The sequence below is a fragment of the Felis catus genome, chromosome F2, assembly GCF_018350175.1.
Source record: "Felis catus isolate Fca126 chromosome F2, F.catus_Fca126_mat1.0, whole genome shotgun sequence".
Classification (NCBI taxonomy): Eukaryota; Metazoa; Chordata; class Mammalia; order Carnivora; family Felidae; genus Felis; species Felis catus.
In genome coordinates, this window is record NC_058385.1 from 41,193,973 (window position 1) to 41,217,297 (window position 23,325).

Sequence of the window (23,325 nt, forward strand, 5' to 3'; positions counted from 1 at the left end):
TAAAAAGGTCACTGAAAAACTTGCACTAGTCAAAAAGAGAAAAAAATATATCTTAGGAATGAGCAAATATGTTTATTTTGCTTCTGTTTTTTTTTTTTTTTTTTTTTTTTTTTTTACCAAAACAAGCTTCTCTAGTTCAAGGAACAAATTTTCTGGACTTTCTTCTTTGCTTTGTAGAAGCTGTTTTAACTCTGCAGCATTAATACTCATTGTCCGTGACGGATGAGTTCCCTCTACTTCCATGAGACCACTATCATCTCCACAACATCCCTGTAAATGTCACACACAAGTTAAATTTGAGAGCAGAGAAATTTGCAAAGATGCTTCCACACTTATACAGATATTTAAGCCATTTGCTGCAATCTTCCCCTCAGTGTTTTGGTTTTACACCAGTATAAATGGCTAGTTTTAAGAAAGAGTTAATCAGCTTAAGGCTGAAATGCATTTTCTTTGAGTAAGACTCACATAATAAAGAGCTAAACACACATATTCAATATACTAGCAGCAAGGTTTCTTTATTTTTTTATTTTTTAACGTTTTATTTATTTTTGAGACAGGGAGAGACAGAGCATGAACGGGGGAGGGGCAGAGAGAGAGGGAGACACAGAATCTGAAACAGGCTCCAGGCTCTAAGCCGTCAGCACAGAGCCCGACGCGGGGCTCGAACTCACGGACCGCGAGATCGTGACCTGAGCCGAAGTCGGCCGCTTAACCGACTGAGCCACCCAGGCGCCCCTAAGTTTCTTAACAAAAATATCCAATGGCAAATACACTGGCACTTGCTGGGCATGTAACATACTGATTGATACTTAAGTTAATAAAATGCCTACTACTAAAATAAAGAACTGATGAAACCTGAGTTTATCTTTCTAGAGATAAAGCAAACAACTAAAGAAAACAGTAACTACTGTATTTAGGGCTATATTCTGTAGTGAAAAAAGTTAATATTTCCTGTTTTAAAAAAAAGTAAGCCATATAGTAAAAGGTATTAAGATAGTGATACTCCCAAATTTCAATACAATTTCTATCAAAATCCCAGCAATTTTTTTGCAGAGACTGATATAGAGATGGAAAAGTAGATTAGTGATTGCCATAGGCTAAAAGGGGAAAAGAGGAGTTTCTGTTATGGGCACAGAGCTTCTTTTTGGGATTACGAAAGCATTCTGAAATTACATAGCAGAGATGGTTGTACAATATACTAAAAACTAAAGGGGTGAATTTTATGAGATGTAGATCATACTTCAATAAACACATTACGAAAAAAGCAGCAGCAGGAAGGAAATCTAAGGTAATAGTGGTAAAATACAAAAGAAAATGAAATATGAAAGGTATTATAAATAAAACTGATACGAATGACAGCTGCTGAAGAGGATGAAGAAAAGGAGGAAAGTTGGCTACTATTTCATGATTTCTATCGTGAAGGTCAGGGAAGATCATGATATAAAAGTAGGACAGATAAATCAAGTTTATGGGGGAAGATAATGAATTTGATTTTGGATATTCAGAGATTCTATCAAGTAGCCAAGGGCAAGGAGAAACAGGAGAGGGAAAAGGTGCTAGATAGGATATTAGAAGGTGTAAGATATATGTCATAGATAGAAATGAAGTGATGGGGGAGGGGGGGAAGGGATATTCTCCTCTGATTAAGGAAGGAAACAACAGGTCAGAAAAAACAGGGAAAGAATCTAAGGGAGAGTGAAAACATTGAGAAACCAAACAGGATGGCCTTGATCTTCCCAATGAAGGAGGTAAGAAAAGGAAATGCACTGGTGAGGGATGAATAAAAGCATTAATTAGCAGTCCTCAGGGACCAGCAGCTCCTGGATAACAAGAATGAACACTGGTTAGTGGTTTTTGATTAGAAACTGTTTAATTGATGACATGCATAAGAAAATCTGTCAAACTGATTTATTAACAACATACCACTTAGGATCTGGTAAAACTAATTAGTCTTCCATTACATAAAAACTCCTAAAATTTCTTTATGGTAGCTATAGTCCTACCATTAAATATGCTCTTTACCTTTCAGAATCAAAATCTGATCTTTAAGGATCAAAGCATCTGGTAAACTTAATCACTTAAATAAAGTATATCTGACACAAAGCAAACACAAATCTGCCAGTAAAATCAGTATAAAAAAAACTACAAAAACAACAGGGAGCCAAGAGGTGCTTACTAGAGTAAAACGGAAAAAAATTTTTAAGTAGGCTCCATGCCCAATGTGAGGCTTGAACTCATGACCGCAAGAGCCAAGTCTCATGCTCTCCTGACTGAGCCAGCGAGGCATCCCTTACTGGAGGAGTAGATATTCTTAATATAAATTACACGCATTACATGTTTACTAAACAGTAATTTTACTTAATTTTACCTTATGAAATCATCCCATATTATATTTATTTTGGTAAAACTGAACTAAACAGGTCCTCCACAATTCTTTCCAAACACAAATCTTAAATATGAGCTGAATTTTTTTTTTTTGTTTTTTAAAGAAAGAAAGCGTGAGCAGGGGAGGGGCAGTGAGCTGTGCTGACAGCAGCAAGCTGGATGTGGCATTTGAACTCACCAACCATAAGATCATAACCTGAGCTGAAGTCAGATGATCAACCCACTGACACACACAGGTGCCCTTGAGCTGAATTTCTTAAACCAGTGTTGACAGAATACAGACCCACAGGATGTTAACAGTATATGCACATGTACACATACACACACACACACACACACACACAAAGTATTTTGCAGGCAACCCATTTGGGAAAAGCTAGATTAGACTATAGTAAAGCAAGTTTCTATTTATCCAGGAACTTTCAGAACTTTTACTATACTAATGTGCACAGTTAAGTTCCATCAGGGGAGACTTTTCCAAATTTATCTGACCAAAAACACTTTTTAAAGGCAAGCCTATTAAAGGTTTCTGGAATTGTGTCTACAACATATACTAGATTTTGAAAAATATGATGGGAGAGATTTTTTTTTTTAAGTTTATTTTGAGAGAGAGAGAGAGAGAGAGAGAGAGAGAGAACGAGCGCACGTGAGTAGGAGAGGGGCAGAGAGAGATGGAGACAGAGAGTCCCAAGCAGGCTCCACGTGGTCAGTGCAGAGCCCGACGCAGGGCTCAAACTCACAAACCATGAGATCATGACCTGAGCCAAAATCAAGAATCAGAGGCTTAACAGACTAAGCTACCCAGGTGCCCCAGGAGAAATTCTTAATTAGATTTTAACAATAAGATTTTAGAGAAATAGATACTTAGTATCTATGATGGATCCAAAATACCCTAGTGTAATAAACTTTGCAATCACCCCAAAAGCACAATATCCAAAACACAATGAGTAAATGCTCAATTAAATGACAGAAGGTAAATATCTGATTAAGAGACTAATAAAATTTGACTGCCCTGAATGTCCCTGGCAAGATAACTCAATGTAAAAAATTATATAAAAGATGAAGGCTCTGTAAGTAGTATTTTTCTCTAAGTTGCCAAGTTACAGGGTATTCACAAATTAATGATGTTTAATAGATTTAAGAAGAGTTCAGTAAATTCTACTCTAAAACACCTATCTTTTTTAGAAATCAAAACCTTGCATTTATAGTAGAGTAAGGACACAGAAAAAAAAAACACTATTCTAAGTTCAAACTTCCAAAAACCATTTCAAGATATTTTTGAATGCAAGTGATTTAACTTATGACAAAAGTCTATAAATTTAAAAAATACCAAATACATACATATACATTTCTGTACACTTACCATTGTGTCAGAGTTAAGAATTTGTCTCATAAATTCCAAAAATGAAGATGCAAGTTCACCTGTGTCCTTACTAAATGTGCTGACCACTCGTTTCAGTAAACTATGCAGAGCATTACTGTTTTTCCTCAAAGAACTGTAAATAAAGAGAGAATATGTCTCAAAATTTGAACATATAAATCTAGTATGAGAAATAAATGATCTCCAGTTCAGACAGAACAAAATTCAACCCATCATTTAAAAAATGTTTTGATGTGCCTATGTACACACACCATTTTACAAAGCAATATCTACAGATATCTTCTTTTAAAAATAAGCTTCAAGTCCCCCACAAAAAAAGAAAAAATTTCCCCCAAATAATAAAGATATAAAACTTAGCAAAAGAAACTCCAAATTCCCTATTTTTTATACTTTTTATAGCCTGAGGATTTCTCTAATACAAGGAGGTTATAGCTGTCTCAGAAGCCTGACCAGAAAGCCTGCTTTATGTAATAATTATTATGTAAATTATTTAATAATAATAATTATTATTATTACTATAATTTGACAGAAGAAAATCAAGGGTATAGACTGGGGGTCTGCAAACTTTTTATGTAAAGAACCTAATGGTACATATTTTATGCTTTGCTGGCTAAATAAAAACGCAGTCTGTTTCTCTCTATACACAACACCAGTGTCAGTCACTACTCAACTCATTTGTGTAGTGGGAAAACAGACATAAACAGCACATAAATGCTGGCTATGCTCCAACAGAACTGTATTTATAAACACTGGTGGTCAGCTGAATTTGGCCTGTGGCCCATAGTTTGCCAATTCCTGATATAGGTAGATTTAAGTATAACAATCAACCATATCCAAGTCCTGCTAAAATTATTCTATACAATTACACAGCTCTTTGTTGATCAAAAGAGAATTTCAAGGACAAAGTATTCTAATATTCAATTGTGCCCTTTGAGTTGTAACAATTCATAATTAATCAAAATGAAAATAAGATTATATTAACACTAAACATGCAGTGTTTACATTTGAAAAATATAACTCAGATGGATTCTGAGATGCCATCATAGAAGACTTTGGTAAAACAATACAAAAGAGAAAGATAAAGACTCCTGCTCTTGAGAACTTTATAAAATACTGGAATGGACAAGGCACAACAAACAGGAATGAGATTAAATACAAAGATAATATGATTAATGGAAAAAGAATGGATATAAACTGGACTACACCAATTACTAGTCTCTACATATAACCTTAAGCAAATACTTCCATGATCTATTAAAATCTGGGGTCCACTACATACCTATTAGAATATCTAAGCTTTTAAGCTGGTATTTTTATTGCTCAACTTTTTTTTTTAAGTTTATCTTTTTATTTATTTTGAGAGAGAGAGAGAGAGCAAGTAGGGAAGGGGCAGAGAGAGAGGGACACAGAATCCCAAGCAGGCTCTGAGCTGTCAGCATAGAGCCTGACGCAGGGCTCGAACTCACGAACTGTGAGATCATGACTTGAGACGAAGTCAAGAGTCAGATGCTTAACCAACTGAGCCACCCAGCTGCCCCTGTTGCTCAGCCTATAAAAAAGTTGTCTATAAAAAGGTAGTACACTGATGGAACTGTTCTGTATGCAACTGTGGCAATAAACACATGACTCTATACATTTGTCAAAATCCACACAACTGCACAACATGAAACATGAATAAGGTTACAAGGAAAGAGAGAAAGCTAGAATCAACATCTAATATTAGAATCAAAATGTCAGTATGGACTCATTTAAAAAAATACATACAAAGTGATGAATCACGGGAATCTACCCCCAAAACCAAGAGCATACTATATACACCGTACGTTAGCCAACTTGACAAAAAATTATATTTTAAAGAAAAAAAAGAAGGAGGAGGAAGGCACTTCAATCAACCAGAGCAATGAGGCAAGCTGGATCCTGTCTGCCTCCCCTTGTTACAAACAGCCAAGCACCAAGCTCAGGAATAGAAGGGCTATTCTCCTTTGGGATATCTGATGCTGATGGCTGTTACTGAGCACAGAACCCAGTGGGAACCTGATGGCCAACCCTAGGAGCCCGCTGAGTAAGTGCCAGCTCCATGGCTCCTAAGGGTGAACGAAGACAGAGTCAGAAACACAGTAACAGAGAGGGAATCACTGCAGCCAAGACCAAAGTGCGTTCAACGTTTCCATCCAATGCGAATGTGATCAATGTAGAATAGAGATATTTAACTTTATTTCCCTTAGGCCCAGCAAAGAGGCCAGCTCCCCACTAATACATCTGGCCCAGCCTCCATACAAACAGCTCTCGGCAGGACCCCTTCTGATGCCCTAGGGCTCTGGATGTCCATGTAGTCCTAAAACCAAAAGGCCAGGGCCTCTTTGGCTCAACCTGTCCCACAGTCACAAGGGCTGGTCCACATTTGACATACGCAAGCCAGAGATAGTACTCTGAAAGACTGAATTTGTATGGACCCTGAGATGAACTCTGATGGATAATAAAGCAATGTCATGAAACTTGAAAAAAAATAATAAATAAAAACAAAAACAATACACACATACAAATAAATAGATACAAAAAGAAATGTAGACATATATATGCATGAGTTAGGACACAGGCATATATTTCCTAGCTCTATCCAATAAGAAGAAACAAAATCACTGACACAAGCTGAGCAACAAAATGAATAGCAATAGTATCAGATTATCATACAAAGAGAAAAAAAATAATGTCCATAAATTCATACTTATATCCCTGAATAAGTAAATAAACGAGGAGAAAGTGGTAATTCTTCTTTATAGAAGGATAATTAATAAATTAAAAAGGAATAAGAGAGAGGCACCTGCGTGGCTCAGTCGGTTAAGCTTCCTGACTTTTTGGCTCAGATCATGATCTCACAATTCCTGAGTTCGAGACCCATGTTGGGCTCTGTGCTGACAGCTTACAGCCTGCAGTCTGCTTCAGATTCTGTGTCTCCCTCTCTCTCTGACCCTTCCCCACTCATTCTCTTTTGCTCTCTCAAAAATAAACAACCATTGGGGTACCTGGGTGGCTCAGTCGGTTAAGTGTCTGACTTCGGCTCAGGTCATGATCTCGCGGTTTGTGAGTTCAAGCCCCGCCATCGGGCTCTGTGCTGACAGCTCAGAGCCTGGAGCCTGTTTCAGATTCTGTGTCTCCTTTTCTCTCTCTCCCTCCCCGTCTCAAGCTCTGTCTCTCTCTCTCAAAAATAATAAACATTAAAAATTTTAAAAATAAAAAATAAACCATCAAAAATAATTTAAAAAAGATTAAGAGAAATACGAAACCAGCATTGGGATACCATAGTAAAACCTGCCATATGCCTAGATTCACTGATGAATACTAAAATTAGTGGACAAAAGGGTTTTTGTTTGTTTTTAACAATACTTTTAAATGTTTATCTATTTTGAGAGAGAGAGAGAGAGAGAGAGAGAGAGAGAGAGAGAGAGAGAGTGTGTGTGTATGAGCAGGGAGGGGCAGAGAGAGAGGGAAAGAAAGAAAATCCCAAGCAAGCTCTGCACTGTCAGTGTAGAGTGCAACCCAAGGATTGAACTCACGAACTGTGAGATCATGACCTGAGTGGAAGCTGGATGCTCAACCTACTGAGCCAACTGGATGCTCAACCTACTGACTAAAGTTTTACACAAAAATAAGATCCTGTATTTGCACAATGGAAATATATTTTGGAAATATATTCTCCAAAATATTTAATTAAAAATGGAAAATTATTAAGTTTACAGTGCAGAATCCTGACAGACAGCACCTCAGCCAAGTGATCAAAGTGGATATCATCAGAAATATATCAAGCATTTCCTAATATGGTGCACTAAAAGAGGTATTTCTGTGTAATCTTCTCAATAAAGCATAATCTCAATCTAATTATGAGAAAACATCAGACAAAGCTAAATTGAGGAACATTCTACAAAATAACAAGTACTCTCCAAAAATGTCATGGTCATGAAAAACAAGGATACAGGACACAAAGGATACATTACAACTAAAAGCAATGTAGGATCCTGTCTTGGATCTTAAAACAGAAAAAAACATTAACAGAAAAACTATAAAATCTAAATAAATTTTGTATTTTAGTTAATAGTATTATGCCAAGGTTAGTTTCTCAGTTTTGATAAATATTCAGTGGTTGCATAAGACATTAACATAGGGGTAAGGTGGACGAAAGGCATATCTGAACTCTGTACTATTATTTTTGTAATTCTTCTGAAAGTACAAATACCTCAAAAAAGAAAATTTTTTGTGACGTGCTTCAGGGTTGTTGTTAGAACTATGTAAAAAGCATAATAGTGACCTGCTCATGAGAAAAAAAAAGGCAGATAAAAAACCAGATCATTCTTTGCCTCTGCTCAAAATCTTACAATGGCCCTTATAATAACCCTAAAGGCCCTTGATCTGCTGCCCCCCTCCTTCCCCCCAGGTTACTTCTCCGACCTATGCCCTATCATTTTTCTCCTTGCTCTCTTATTCCAAAGATAGCCACTGTGACCTCATGACTGTTTCTCAGACACATTAGGCATGCTATTTGTGATTGTTCTCCCCCAGGATATTAACATGTTTCACTCTTCACCTTTGGGTCTTGGTCTTTGTTCAAGGGTCACCTTCTCAGTGAGGACTTCCCTGATCACCTCCCCGTATTTCTTTTTTTTAATTTTTTTTGTTTTTTAACATTTATTTATTTTTGAGACAGAGAGAGATAGAGCATGAATGGGGGAGGGGCAGAGAGAGAGAGAGACACAGAATCGGAAGCAGGCTCCAGGCTCCGAGCCATCAGCCCAGAGCCCGACGCGGGGCTCGAACTCACAGACCGCGAGATCGTGACCTGAGCTAAAGTCGGACGCTCAACCGACTGCGCCACCCAGGCGCCCCTCCTCCCCGTATTTCAAATGACAACTCCTACCCTCACTCTGGCACTCACCAGCAGCTTGAACTGCTCTATTTAATGTTTTTCTGTAATATACTATGTATTTTATTTACACAATCTTTAGTACCTAGAACAGTATCTGTCCCAGAAGAGGCATTCAATAAGTATTTGTGGACTAAATGAATCCAGTGTCCATTTTTATTCTTTCATAGAGCCTACTATGTACCAGGTTTCTAAATGCTGGGGGACTGAAGTCAAGAAGACACAGTCTCTTTCTTAGGGTAGCTTATATTCAAATAAACAATAAATCTACATAATGCAATGTCAAACAGTATAAATACAGTGAAAAATATAAAGGGGGATAAGGAATGGGGACTCAAAAGATAGACTTATTTTAGTGTTTTGTTGTTGTTGTTGTTGTTGTTGTTGTTGTTGTTGTTTTACTTTAAGTAGGCTCCATGCCCAACATGGGGCTTGAACTCATGACCGTGAGATTAGGAGTCACATGCTTGGGGTGCCTGTGTGGCTCTGTCAGTCAAGCGTCTGACTTCGGCTCAGGTCATGATCTTGTGGTCCGTGAGTTTGAGCCCCACATCGGGCTCTATGCTGACAGCTCGGAGCCTGGAGCCTGCTTCAGATTCTGTGTCTCCCTCTCTCTCTGCCCCTCCCCTGTTCGTGCCTGGTTTCTCTCTCAAAAATAAATAAACATTAAAAAAAAAAAAAAAACCTCACATGCTCTACCAACTAAGCCAGTCAGGCACCCCAGGATAGACTATTTTAGACAGGTATTTTGACAGGAAAAATATTTATACAGATACATGAGTGAAGTGAGAAATAAGTCTTATAAAGATCTAGAGGAAAAACATTTTAGGAAAACAAAACAAAACAAAAAAGTCTGGAGGTAGAAATGAGCTTGACAGGTAGCAAAACTGAGGATAAAAAAGCTATGAGGTTAAGTCAAAGAGATGAGCAAAGGCCAGATTGTATACAGCCTTAAAGAACATTATAGAGTTTGGATTTTACTGCAGTATAATAGGAAACCACTGGAAACATTTCAGCAGAACAACAAATGTATCTGTTTTAAGTTTAAAAAATCAGTCTGAATGCTCAGAAAATAGATTTTAGGGGGACAACAGTGGAAGCAAGAAGTAGACTGGAGGCTACTGAAATGAGTCATGCACGAAATGACAGTGAACTGGACAAGGGTGGTAACTACAGAGTGAACAAAAGTGATCAAATTAGGGATAAATTTTGGAGGTATAATCCACTGGACTTACTGATAGGTTGCACGTAGGAAGTAAGGAAAAGAGAGAAATCAAAATCTTGGTGTTTTGTGTGGACAGTTAACGTGATAACACTTACTGGGATGAACAAGACAGAAACATATTTGAGAGCAAGAATTTCAAGAGCTCTGCTTTAAATCTGTTCAGTTTGAGATGTCCAATAGAAAGTCAAGCAGAGACATCAAATAAATGGATGGGTTATTTGGAGCTTAGCAGAAAAATTAGAGCTAAAGGGAGAAACTGGAATAGGTTAAGACAACTTAGGAAAAGATTACCAATAGAAAAAAGACCAGAAACAGGAATCCAGCAAAATTAAAAATATCACACATAATACTATGAGAGCTTAGGAATGGAGGAATCAAGGAAAGTTTTTTGGCTTTCCTGGGGATGGAGAGTAGAAGATGAGCTTTAAGGATATACAGTAAATACCCAGGCAATAGGAAAAGGGGCATTCCAGAGTAAAATGTAAAGATTATGGTGAGAGACTAAGAAGGGGGGGTAGGAGGAAATGGAAAACTTGGATTTTCAGCAGGTGCCACCAACTGAAAGAGAATATAAAAGAGGAGACAGGTTTTTCAGGAGAAGGAAGTGGAGAAGGTAGGAGCCAGCACCAAAGAGCATTTGGAACGTAAGTTTTCAACCAATGTTACAAGAATTAACGAGAGGCACAAACATGTTTCCTCCTCCTTCCTGTCTCATAATCCTACAAACTTCTACAAATTTCCAAGCAAATCTACATAACATCCAGCTACCTTCCTAGAGAAGAAAAAGATGAGGGCATGGACAGAGAGACTGAAGCAGAAATTACACTTGAGGTTTACATCATCTCAAATTAATTTTATCTCAGCCACTTCTCTACAGAATAAAAAACACAGAATCAGCACAGAGTATCACAGCACCATCACAGCACCATCACTTCTGTTTGTTTGCTTGTTGTTTAAGTAGGCTCCACACCAATGTGGGGCTTGAACTCACAACCCTGAGAAAAAAAGCTGCATGCTCTACTGACTCAGCCAGTCACGCACCCTACATCAACCATCACTTTTAAAGGACTACAGGTAAATGTATCAACAAAACAAAAACAGTGTGAATTAATATCCCTGGAACAGTAAGATTCCCTTCTTAAATACTGTAAGATGTCCACATTAATTTGTCTATCTATTCAATTTATATTTTAATGCTGAAGATTGGATTACTAGCACACTTCACTACTAAAAAATCCTTTCCATAAATACAAATTTCTCCACATGAAAGAAATCATATCTTCAGCCTTCTACAACAGCAATGAGTTAACTAATTTGGGGAGGGATGATAGAGTGAAAAGTTAAATCCAAGAATATATTAAATTAGATAAAGCATTACCTTTTTAAATGAAATAATCCATAATCATGCTCTGCAAGAAACATCATTGTTCTGACACATGTCAGTAAACAGCTATAACTGCTCTCAGAGTTAGCTAGCATAGCCAGTAGACAGTCACAGATTGAGGCCATCAATTCTTTGTTTGGTAGAGAATTGGAGAGCTGCTCCAGTTCAGAAATAGAACCTTCAGAAGAGTTTGGCAAAATAAGCGCAATGTCCTGTGAGGGTGGAGAGGAGTAGGGAAAAATTTTCTTTCATTATTATCACCATCGATTAACATTTTTATTTCAGAAACACACAGCAACTAATACTTAGTAATTATCTCATCAAAACATTGTCACCTTCCTACACCAAATATAAATTCAAACACATTAAGAACAATGGCGTCATTTTGCTCTTCTATAAAAGGTAATTCAAGGATATACACTTAAAGAAACAAAGACAAATATTTTACTTTACAATATTTTTACTTTAAAAGAATATCTCTTTTTAAGCTTGCACTTATTTATTTGTTTGATTGTTTGTCTGGCTCTATGCCCAACGTGGGGCTTGAACTCATGACCCCAAGATCAAGATTTGCATACTCTACTGAATGAGCCAGCCAGGTGCTCCTACACATTTTTCCTTCTGTACTGCACTGAGTGTAGTTTCTATCTTCAAGTGGTTACATTCTTTTGGTACTAAAAGATTTTAAATCAAGTGTTATTGATTCATTTGAATATCTTTTTAATTTATAAAGAAATCATTCAATGAAATAAATTTTTTAAATGTTTATTTAGTTTGAGAGAGAGAGAGAATGCATGTGCGGGAGAGGGGCAGAGACAGAGAGAAGGATAGAGAATCCCAAGCAGGCTCTGACTGAGCCACCTAGGTGCCCCCAGTGAAATAAATTTTAATGAACATATTGGAATTTAAAACATCACAAAAAGAAATGGATAGAGCAAATAAACATTTAAGCACTGTCTTTCAACTAAATATTTTATTTTCCTCTAGTTTTATATACTTTTAAAATTCAAGTTTTTCAGCACTAAGCAAGTTTAACCAACAATAACTAAAAACTCTCACCACTCTTTTTATAGAAGTAAATAAAGTAGATCTTACAGAAACATTTTTAGGGATGTCTCATTGCCTTTAATCACTTCAACATACTGTAAACTAGTATTCAACATGGGTTATAACCAAAAAACAAAGTTTGGATCCGAAGGCAAATATAGTAAGATGAGGCCAAGAATGAGGTTTACGTGATCAGGGCAGCTATGGTGCTATGGTGTCATTCAGATTAGTCATAAAACCTGACCTGGGTTATGTAACAAACACCAGTCAAATGGACACTTTAGGGTATAAGGACTTAAAATATCCTCTCTGCCAGGTCCAAAACTATATTCTACCAGGTCCTCTTTTTGTGAAAACAAGTCACACCAAAAATGCTCCTTCTTAGGTGTTAAATGTAACCAAACTGGATTTTTGTCAGCTGAATAAAGATAATCTTCCAACATGGGATCCTATTAAAAATATTCTGCCTGGGGGCACCTGGGTGGCTCAGCTGATTAAGAATCCAACTCTTGATTTTGGCTCAGGTCACAATCTCAGAGTTCGTGAGATCAAGATCCCCGTCAGACTGCACTAACAGTATAGAGAGCTTTGCTTGGGATTCTTTCTCTCCCTCTCTCTCTCTGCCCCTCACCCTGCTTGTGCACTGTCTCTCTAAGTAAGTAAATAAATATTAAAAAAATATACATTTTGCCTGAAAAAAATCACATCTGATTAGACAGGAGCATTATGATAAGCTAAAGTACCATTAGGTATAGAAATCTTAAAAAATCTCAATCACAATGAGCTTTAAAAGTTAAAACAATTTTCATTAACTCATGGAATTATAAACTGGAAGTCAATAATATACAAAGGTAGAAATACTACTACTTTTGGTCAACATCTGTAAGGAGAGTAGTCGGAAACACACTAAAACTGTAGTAGCCTATGGTACCTTCAAAAGTTGTCCTAACAAAAAAACACATGGTATTAATTCAACCAATCACAAAGCTATAAAATTCAAGAATGAATCTGTGTATAAGTGGAATAAAAATGAACATGCTGGACATAACCAACCCCAACGAATATAGTGGCACATAAAGTAACTATCCAATGATGCAATCTCATAAAGACCTCTTCAGAGAAACCTGTGAAGTACAAACCCAAAGAAAGCTATGAAGCACCAAACCATTTTATTATTGGTTCACTGGTCAAACAAGATCTCCCCGAACAACAGTAGGAATAATAAAACAGATGAGATCTCTGTGTTCACAGACAAGATTTATATCAAGGGAAGCTTTGGAACCATATACAAAAAATGAATTTATAAAATGACTATAAATACCTGATCACAGAGAGACTGCAAAATGGATGTGATATATTCAACACATTGTTGGCGAATAACACTGTCTCCAGGAGACCGCACCAAAGCTAACAGATCCTGGAATATCTCTGCATATCTTTCATCACCTTTAATAGTTCCATTAATTAGATGCAAAATAGCTAATTTACAAGCTTTGTGTGAAGCCAGAGCATCAAGAAGAGCAAGCAACCTGGTGGTTTGGCTAGTGTACTGTTTTTCTTTATCTTCTGAAGTGCTGAAATAAAATCAATACATTTAGTAAACAAAATTCTTAACTTTAAGGCATTATTTAACTAATATTTATTTTCCAACACGTATCATCTTACACAAATCTTGTATAAAATATTTCAATCCTTGGATATGATGACTTCTCTGGAATTTTACAATTATTATAAAATTTTATAAATTCAGATTTCAATATGTATTTTTTTAAATCAGAGTACTTTATAGTTCACCTTTTAAACACCCAAAATCAAGACCTTCAAGGTATCTTGCACGTGAAATAAAGTTTTCCAATTAAAAACAATCTACATATATTCATATACATACACAAATGTGTATGTATACCTGTGTATATGTGCACACACACACACACACACACATATATATACACACACACACACACACACACACACACACACACACACACACACACACACACACACACACATATATTATCTGAGCATTCCAAACCCTGGTTTCCACATTCTAAGTGAAAAAAAATGTATGTGTCAAAAATAATTTGAGGAAAAAATGTTTAATACCTTTGCAAGTCTTCTACAATCAAATCCAACACAGTTCTCATAATCAGAAGTGCAGTTGGTGAGGCAAGATCACACAATTGAACACAAATACGCCGTAACATATGTTGAATGGGCTGGCAGGTTGTGCCAGAGAAAGAGCGAACTATTTCTTGGAGCAACTTTGCTTGAACATGAAGGTGCATGCTCCACAATTTTCGGGTGTTGAGTGCCACTGATATATCATGTGGCTCAATAACCTGTTAAAAAAGTATATTGTGTGTGTACGTAGATTTTCTTTAATATTTATTTATAGTCACAAAAATTGTTCAGGAAGAACTGTTACGAAAAGAACACATGCGTAAAACATTTTTCTATTATACAAATTAAACATTTGCTTGAATTCAATTCATCTAGAAAATCTTATTGTTCTCAGGTTAGCAGTCAGTAGAACAGAGTCCATTGGTGAACCAACCTAGTTAATGGCAAATTCTAACACATGATAAAGGGGAAAAAAAGGATTTAAAAATAACAAAAGTACAAGTATACATAACAGCATAATAAAATTCACATTAACAAAAATTTATTAAAATGTTGCCCCCCATATTTCTTTAATGACCAACTTGCTTCAGTTTTATCTCACCCTCATCCGGTTATTTTATGTCTTTTTTAGGGGAAGGGGATGAGGGTTGTGGGTTTGGTTTTTTTTTTTTTTAACAAAATCACTGGCTTTTTTTAAAGTGTTACTGCAGTCATTTATAAGATGCATGTTATATGGAAGTGATACCTGAGTTGTTTGCATGGGCAATGGTAGAGGCAGCAGCTCTGAAAGTAGTATGAGTCCAGAAAAAAATCCTTCAGGAACCTTCAAGATTGAAGAAAGAACTTCTTTTAACATTAAAGACCAAGTATTATTGGCCAGTGTCTCTTCTGAGATTGTGAGTTTTTCATTAACTCCTTGTGTAAAAGTCAGTAAGATATCAATGATATCATTTTGAATTTTCTGTTCATCACTATCCAAACGACCTGAGAGAGGGATAGAGCACAGGAGCATGTGTAAAGTCACAAGTGCTGAAGGAACACGCATGTCCTTAAACTCAAAGGATCCACCTCTCAGGAGTTCCGTTAACATAGTTTTAAGAAGAGTGAGTGTGCAGCGAGCCATTGAAATAGTAGTAACTCTGTGAAGGGTAGTCCCCATGTTGACATGGAGCCTCCAGGGCTGAGTCAGAATACTGTTCAATTTTTGTAGAACCCGAATAAAGGTGTCCATTCCTTCAGCAGAAAAAAGCTGAATAACGGCAAGATTCCATTTCAGGTCTTTCTGTTGACCTTTATATAGGATAAGGGGGAAAAAAAAACTAATTACTTAATATGTTAATAATCAGTTAAAATTTTTTAATATTTTATTTAATAAATGACATTTATACTAGGCCTTAAGAATAGTTTTTAATGTATAATAGCCATATTACCTTCAACAGGAGGTGGTGGACACGCGACATTACAGAGAACACGCAAGGCAGTGGTAAGGCCAACTCCTTCTGGGGTCATCAAATTATCGATATTCTTTAAAAATAAAAATGAACAGAAAGTTTAATTCTTGGTGCTTTGATACAAATCGAGAAAAAATTCCCAAGAAGGCATTAGTTAAAAATACATTTCATAGTAAGTACTTATACTTTAAGTATCTTAATTAAATGTAAAACATGAATAATGCTTATGAAGTTTATAAAGGTTATTTTATAAAATGAACAATTACGAAGTGCAAGTAGATTAAAAAGTGCTGATTAAAAACAAAGGTAACATACAAAACTGAATGAGACTCCTTGTATTAAGAATTTAAAATAGTTCTTTATCATATACTCTTTCTAAATGCCCTCCCTCCCAAAAATGAAGCAATAACTGATTTTACAGAGCCTTGTGGGCACTAAACCTCTTTTAAAACTGAGGAAGCAACAAGGAAAGTTTTAGCACTATATAACATACACTTAAATATAGATACCTAGTTGTGACGGTCAGTTAGGACATGGTTAAAGGAAAAAGAAATACAGTTGCCTATGTCCTTAGCACCTGCCCATGCCATGTTTCCTGACAATAGTTATGTCTGTTTTTGTAGTTTCTACAGAGAAGCACAGAAGGTTTGAAAATCCTCAGAAAAAATAACGTTTAAAAATGTTACTCTTTCAGCTTCTAAACCTCAGAGGAGGAACTTAAAAATTAGAAAACTCCTTTCCCTTATACATTTTTCACCTTACATCTTTTCCTCTGATTTCTTCCTTGCTGCTTTCCATGATAATTCCACAAACTACATAAGGCAGCATGGAGCCACCAAGGGAAGTTTCAGTCTCAGATGAACTGCTTTTGGTATATCTTGGAATAAGAGTCATTCATTATTAAGTATAATTAACGAATAAGGATTTACAGAAAAGTCAAAATTCCTTTAATTATAGCACATAATTTAAATTTCTAGAACTAAATTTCTTACTGGTTAAAATCTTGTACCCAAGTATCTGATGTTTACTGGATGTTTCCTTATATATTTTCCTGACCACACACAAGTACCCTGAATACATGACAACTTAAATTTACAGACCAAAAATGATCATATTTCTGCCAAATAAAAGACTGAATATAATGAGAAGCTCTAGACATCATACAAAGCATAGAGTGAGGAACACAGAAGAATATGATGGCACCAAAGGAGATTAAAGTACTCTTAGGAAAGATGGAGTAAAAGGAGAAGATAAGGGAGACAAGTCAGTAAAGAAAAATCTAAAGCAGAGAAACCCAGATTAGAAAGAAATACATGTATGTTATTTTAATAACACATTTCAACTCCAAGACCAAGATGTTTTACACACACACATACACAAAAATACACACAGTTTACCTGTTAAATGAAAGAGGAGATAATTCAAGGTTCATTCTTTTAGCTTAAACTTTTTATGCATCTATGACCACCTTTAGCCCTTCTTCCTATGTTACACTAACTTCTAAAACTGACAATACAACAATCTTAGTGAATTTTTAATTACTAATTACTTGAATTGTATATGAATTTTTCAAATGTACTATTATGAGTTTTATGATTTTCAACTTTCATGAATATTTTATTTATAGATGTAACCATCCCAAATTAACAAATTTATAACTAGTCCCCATTGTGATTATCTGGAATTGACTCTTGTCAATTTTTGCCTAAAAATTTTGAAGGAAGTTCTTTTTTCACTAAAGTTTAACTTAAACAATTATATGTTAAATTACTTAACTTTAAAACACTGTTGTAAATATCATCAAAATGGCAGTGATATTACTCCAATTTGAGAAAAAAAAATATGAAAGAATCTTGTAGTGGAAAGCAGTACAGTACACAGGGTTGTGTGCATGTGTATTCCCATATACACACGGTCACATACCCATCTACATATATGTACGAATCTGCACCCATAAAGTCTAGTAAATCAATCAAGTATACTTAACAATTACTGCATTATCTACATAAATGATTTAAAGTAACACTACTATACACTACCATACAGTTCCATAAAATCAAGGTACTTTTAGGTTTTACTTACCTGTTTAACGTATTCAATTAGGTTTGGGATGCAGTTAATTTCAAATCTAAGGTTTTTCAGAGGTTCAAGCCACTTGCCAAGTTCTTAAAAACAAAGAGGTCATTTATAATATAATATTTTAAAATAAAAGCCTTTATAACAAAGGAAGTAAAGGTATTCTTTTCCAAAGAACATTGTCAGATTCATACTGATTTCAATAATCTAAACTTCATACAGGGATGAGCTTATGTCTAATTTTTTTTAAAAAGTTTTAACATGAAATGTAAATGGACTACTACACTGGTTTACAAGAAGTGACCATTCTTAGTTACTTGGTTTCTGAAAACTTAAGTGTTTACGTGCTTAAACAGGACCATCAACTTACAACATTAAAAGGATTTATAAAAGACTTTTTATAAACTAACATAATAAAATAGTGTTTATTCACTTAATGCTACTGCTGCCTCCCACACCCCCCAAAAAGCATGCACAAAATATATTAATTTCTAACAGGATCAACCCTGTTGGGGGAGTGGTAGACATTTGCTGAGTGTCTTTTCTCTTAACATGAATTTTAAATTTTATCAATTTCCTTATTTGTCTTTATAAAATTAAAAATAATCACTATCATCCCAAAATAGTAACACACTTTGCTTATAAACAATTATAAGTGAAATATACCATCTACCACAAATGAATTTAAAACTCTTCTAGAAAAAAATGAACAAACAAAAAAAGGAAAAACAGATCCATAAATATAGAGAAGAAACTGGTGGGTTGCCAGAGAGGATGGGGGTGGAAGGATGAGCAAAATGAGTGAAGTGGAGTGGGAGGTAAAGGCTTCCAGTTATGGTATGAATAAATCACAGGGATGAAATATACAGTGTAGGAAATATAGTCAGTGGTATTATAATAGCACTGTATGGTAACAGATGATAGATACACTTGCAGTGAGCATCGCATAACCTTATAGAGTTGTGGAATCACTATGTTGTACAATTGAAACTAATGTAACATTGTGTCAATTATACTTAAAAAACCTGAGTGGAATAATGTAGAAAAAAACCCTCTCCTAGAAGCTACGCTAGAATACCTATACTTTATCACCAAAAATGTTTTAAGAAAAGCATTCTAATGTAAAAAGCGATATGCCAGTTCCAGACACTTTGTAGGAAAAACTAAAGGAAACTGAACACTCATGTCTCTCCTTGGTTCTACATACTCCTCCATGAGGATTACAACCATGCACGTGAGTATTTTTCCTATGTGTTTTTAAATTAACTCTTTCATATATACAAAATATATTGTCCCAATGAAAAATATAAGGAATAATAAAACATATATGTGTACCCATCACCCAGAATAAGTAGTAAAGCATTAATACCTTTGAAGATGTTGTGTGACCTCCTTTTATATAGGCACACTACAGGGAAAAAACCTATTTCCTAGATGGGAAGCTGAATTTACTACCCAACTTTTACTGGTAGTACCACACATAAAATTTAAGATTAAAAAGAAAAAAGGCCACATGCTATTTATAGTATTTACTCAATGTTTTCAAATTTTCTATTTGGTAAGGTCAGAAAGCCAAAAATCAAAGCAAAATAATAAAAAACTGTGATTAAATACCTTCAATTTTTCAGGACTGCCCATATAAGCTTTGCCATAAACTTCATTCAACATACATTTAAATATTTTAGAAAATAATGCTCGGGGTGCCTGGGTGGCTCAGTCGGTTAAGCATCTGACTCTTGATTTTGGCTCAGGTCATGATCTCGCTGTTTGTGGGTTTGAACCCTGCACTGGGCTCTGCACTGACAGTGCGGAACCTGCTTGGGATTCTTTCTCTGCCCCACCCCTGGTCATGTTCTCTGTCTCTCAAAATAAATAAATAAACTTTAAAAAAATTATTAAAAAAAGAAAAGAATGTTCATATTCACTATCTTTCACTGTTAAAGACAGCACAATGTGTTAATGACAAATAGATTTCTAAGTTGTACTTAGAATAGTGTTATACTTAGAAATATATATATAGAAAAACACACACATATGCAAACTATACACAAAACTCAACTTTTGAATTCACCTTAAAGCTACTTCTTCCATTCTGATTAGTAACTTCAACCAACCACCAATTACCATGATTTTCCAGGAAAAGGTACTTGCAACAACTTCCTAAAAATTTTTTTAAGAACACCATATAAAACACTTTCGTATAGGGTACCTTGAGGCAATAACAGAGTATTACTATGTATATTATCAAAACATGATAAAGTACTAATTACAGATATTCAAAGACTTTTCCCTTCACGTATCATAAATGCTTAAACAACTTCAAGTACCATACCTTGTAATTTAGCATTATTTTCATCTGCTTTACAAAGCTTCAAGAGAGATGCTGCATGCTGTTCTAGCATTTGGACATCACTGGAAGACTGAACCACCACCAAAATAAGTATGCATGCATAATTATAAGCTACTGACTTCTTAGACTTGGAATCGCTGAAACAAAATAAGGTTTTAAAGTTTTTGGTATGAAAACAATTCTTCCAGGAACAATTTTAAACATTTTTTTTTTCTATTTGGTTTTAAAGAGACCAGGGAATTTTACAATGAAACATGACTAACTTCCTGAAGACATGAAATCAGATTTTAACATTCACCTCCAATTCACCTGAAAGCACTACTTAAAAGTATATAAACAAAGAACTTGTATCACAATAGAAAGTGAAATTCTATTAAGAATAAGATTGGAAGAACAATGAAATATTAACAATAAAAGATCCAGAAGTCTACTTCAATGGTCTCCTTTAAAATGTTTGTCCACTCCAGATAAGTAGGCACAAGTGTGATGAATCAATCTACTGCCATCATCACTCAGTCTTCTACTGTAAAACTGTTGAGGTAGAGCTAGGCATGGAAGCCAATGGTGTTTGCCTTTCATAGCCCCCACCCCCCCAAAGACCTATCACTCAAGGAGTCATAGCAAGACCCTGTTGTGAGGCCAGCTACCTGGATGTCACTGCTCTGTATGACATGAGCCAGGAAGAGCATGTTTACCTCCTCAGACACTAAAATCCTCTGCCCTCCAGGGCAGCTCTTGAAAACTAGTATCATTCTAAAATCCCCCACATCCATTTAGTCAAAGTACTTCTGAAACCAGAGCACCACAGTGTTAAAGGTGAGGGAAAATTCAAGACAGGAAGATAGTCCTCATTACTCTGCAAGTATATATTTTGGTGCCTTAGGATTACTCTACACACAAATTAGCAAGGGTACTACAGTTGCAATCTTGTCAACACCAAGGGGAAACTGGAAGAAGCTGCAAAAAGATCCATTTCGTTGCTTTATAGCACATCTTATATTTTAGAGATTTCTGTCATACTAATCCTTAATTAACAAATTATGTATTATGTCAAAAAATAATTACAGTTTTTACTTTCAAATGCAACACCTACTTTTAAGAAACTAGCCCTTTACTGACAGTTTTCCCGAATAATAAAAAATTTAACAAGTAAAAAGAAAATTACCCTAAGGCTTCTTTGGAATAGTACTCCATTAGAGTAATAAGACTTTGGAGATTTTTCTCAAGACTGAAAACATGACCAACAGCTGATCTTCCCACAGGGTTAAAAGTAATCAAATAAAGATTGTGAAGGGTTCCCAAGAGATCTGAATGGTCAGTTTCTTCACTGGCTGTACAACGCTGAAAATGGCTGAAGAGCTCTGTAATACACTGCAATGTCTGTGTTGAGTCCTGTAGCCACAAGGCAAACGCATCATCAATGACACCATCAGACTGAAGACCCTCCTCTTCATCTTGATCATAAAGGTGACACAGAGCTCGGATCAACAAATTTGTTGCTTCATATTCCGACATAAAAAAAAGAAGACCCTTTTGTGACTGTGCAAGAAACTTTAAAACATCTTTTGTGGCTTGCAGCACACCAGGGTGGGCACTTGTTACCGGAATTGACAGAAGCAAGGTAACTAACTCCAAGAAGTGATGACTATGAAGATACCTGTAGAAAAATTAATTGATACGTGTGAAGTCAGTGCAAAACATTCTTCATTTACTCAATATTCGTTAGATAGGAGAGAGGTAAAAAAGTTAATGGCCACAATCTTTACCCTCAGCAATATACTACTTTAAGAACATAATGCAAGCAGCAAGTCTTCTCTCCACTGGGTCAAATAAAAGTGAAATTGCGTGCGGCTTTTTTCTAGCTAACATTCAATGGACGTTCAACAAATAACTGTGGACAAGTTTTCTCTTTCCAGAATCAACCCTGACTTTAAATTCTGGGTCTTCTTCCCAGGCCACTTATCAAATATTTCTTTTTCACCATGGTCTTCCTCTACTCATGGTATATACCAGTGTATCTGAATTAAGTGTATCTAGGAAAAATATAGTACATGTACTACAAAAAATATGTAGTTTATTCAGATTTACTATAGGTAGTATATCTGAATTAGTACTTTCTACTAGAGTAAATAAATTAAAATTATCAATGTTTAGTATTTGAATAGTTAATACTATCATACAGCACTTTTATCAAATCTAAGAACCATTTTTTAGCATACATACTAGTAGAAAAAAGCATGAACTTACTCAACACCCCAAAATAGACACAAATGCTACTGCGTTGTCCTAAAAATACTGTGCTCCATGTATTTATCCATTTCCCTCCCTCCAACCCCTGGCAATCGCTGATCTGTTTACTGTCTCCACATAGTTTTGCCTTTTTCAGAATGTCATGTATTTGGAATCATACAGTATACAATTGCTTCCTCATATTACTCCTTTAACGCAGGCTTCTACTTCAGGATAACAAACACCCCCCAGTAACTTCTTGACTACAAAAGCAAACAATCCTCAAGAAGATAAAATCCCAGAACCACTATACTCTAAGAGCATCTTTTAACTACTTTATGGAGTGTTCAGAAACCGTTAATACTGCAGGCCTCAGACTGCTTACTCTTAGAAACGCCTTCTTTGAGGCTGGTCCTTGGCTGGCATCTGGGAACCCGGATTTGAGGAGGGGGAGGGTTGCATCCCCCAATTGGTAAGAATGCCCACTTTGCCTAAAATGTTTACGTAAACAACATGGTTTACAGGGAACACCTGCTTTCTTTCTGGAAGGAAAGCATTACTTCAAACTAATCTCTCCAAAATGCAATTATTTCTCCTTTCGAAATTCATTGCCCCTCCTAATTTACCAGGTTCTATCAATAAAATCCCAGTTCTAGTAGGTACCCTAGCTAGAAACCTCAAAACGCCTTTGGCTCCTTCTCACTTTCTCTTAGCTATTAGGTCCAGTCACCAAGTCCTAGTAACTGCTCTTTCAAAACCCT

General features: G+C 35.8%; 1 protein-coding gene across 3 annotated transcripts in view; it reads right to left on the minus strand.

The window, feature by feature from the left end:
* VIRMA (vir like m6A methyltransferase associated) overlaps positions 1 to 23,325 on the minus strand; it is a 58,667-nt gene that overhangs the window by 8,670 nt on the left and 26,672 nt on the right. For 2 of the 3 annotated variants that reach the window (XM_003999978.5, XM_011291400.3), the window contains exons 9-18: positions 21,501 to 21,992; positions 20,318 to 20,472; positions 17,992 to 18,074; positions 15,889 to 15,982; positions 15,204 to 15,748; positions 14,441 to 14,676; positions 13,659 to 13,911; positions 11,285 to 11,502; positions 3,749 to 3,881; positions 118 to 270 (exon numbers count right to left, since the gene is read on the minus strand). In XM_003999978.5, coding sequence (XP_004000027.2) covers positions 118 to 270; positions 3,749 to 3,881; positions 11,285 to 11,502; positions 13,659 to 13,911; positions 14,441 to 14,676; positions 15,204 to 15,748; positions 15,889 to 15,982; positions 17,992 to 18,074; positions 20,318 to 20,472; positions 21,501 to 21,992 — 2,362 coding nt within the window. The remainder of the gene's footprint in view (positions 1 to 117; positions 271 to 3,748; positions 3,882 to 11,284; positions 11,503 to 13,658; positions 13,912 to 14,440; positions 14,677 to 15,203; positions 15,749 to 15,888; positions 15,983 to 17,991; positions 18,075 to 20,317; positions 20,473 to 21,500; positions 21,993 to 23,325) is intronic. The other variant, XM_019822895.2, reaches the window with a different exon arrangement.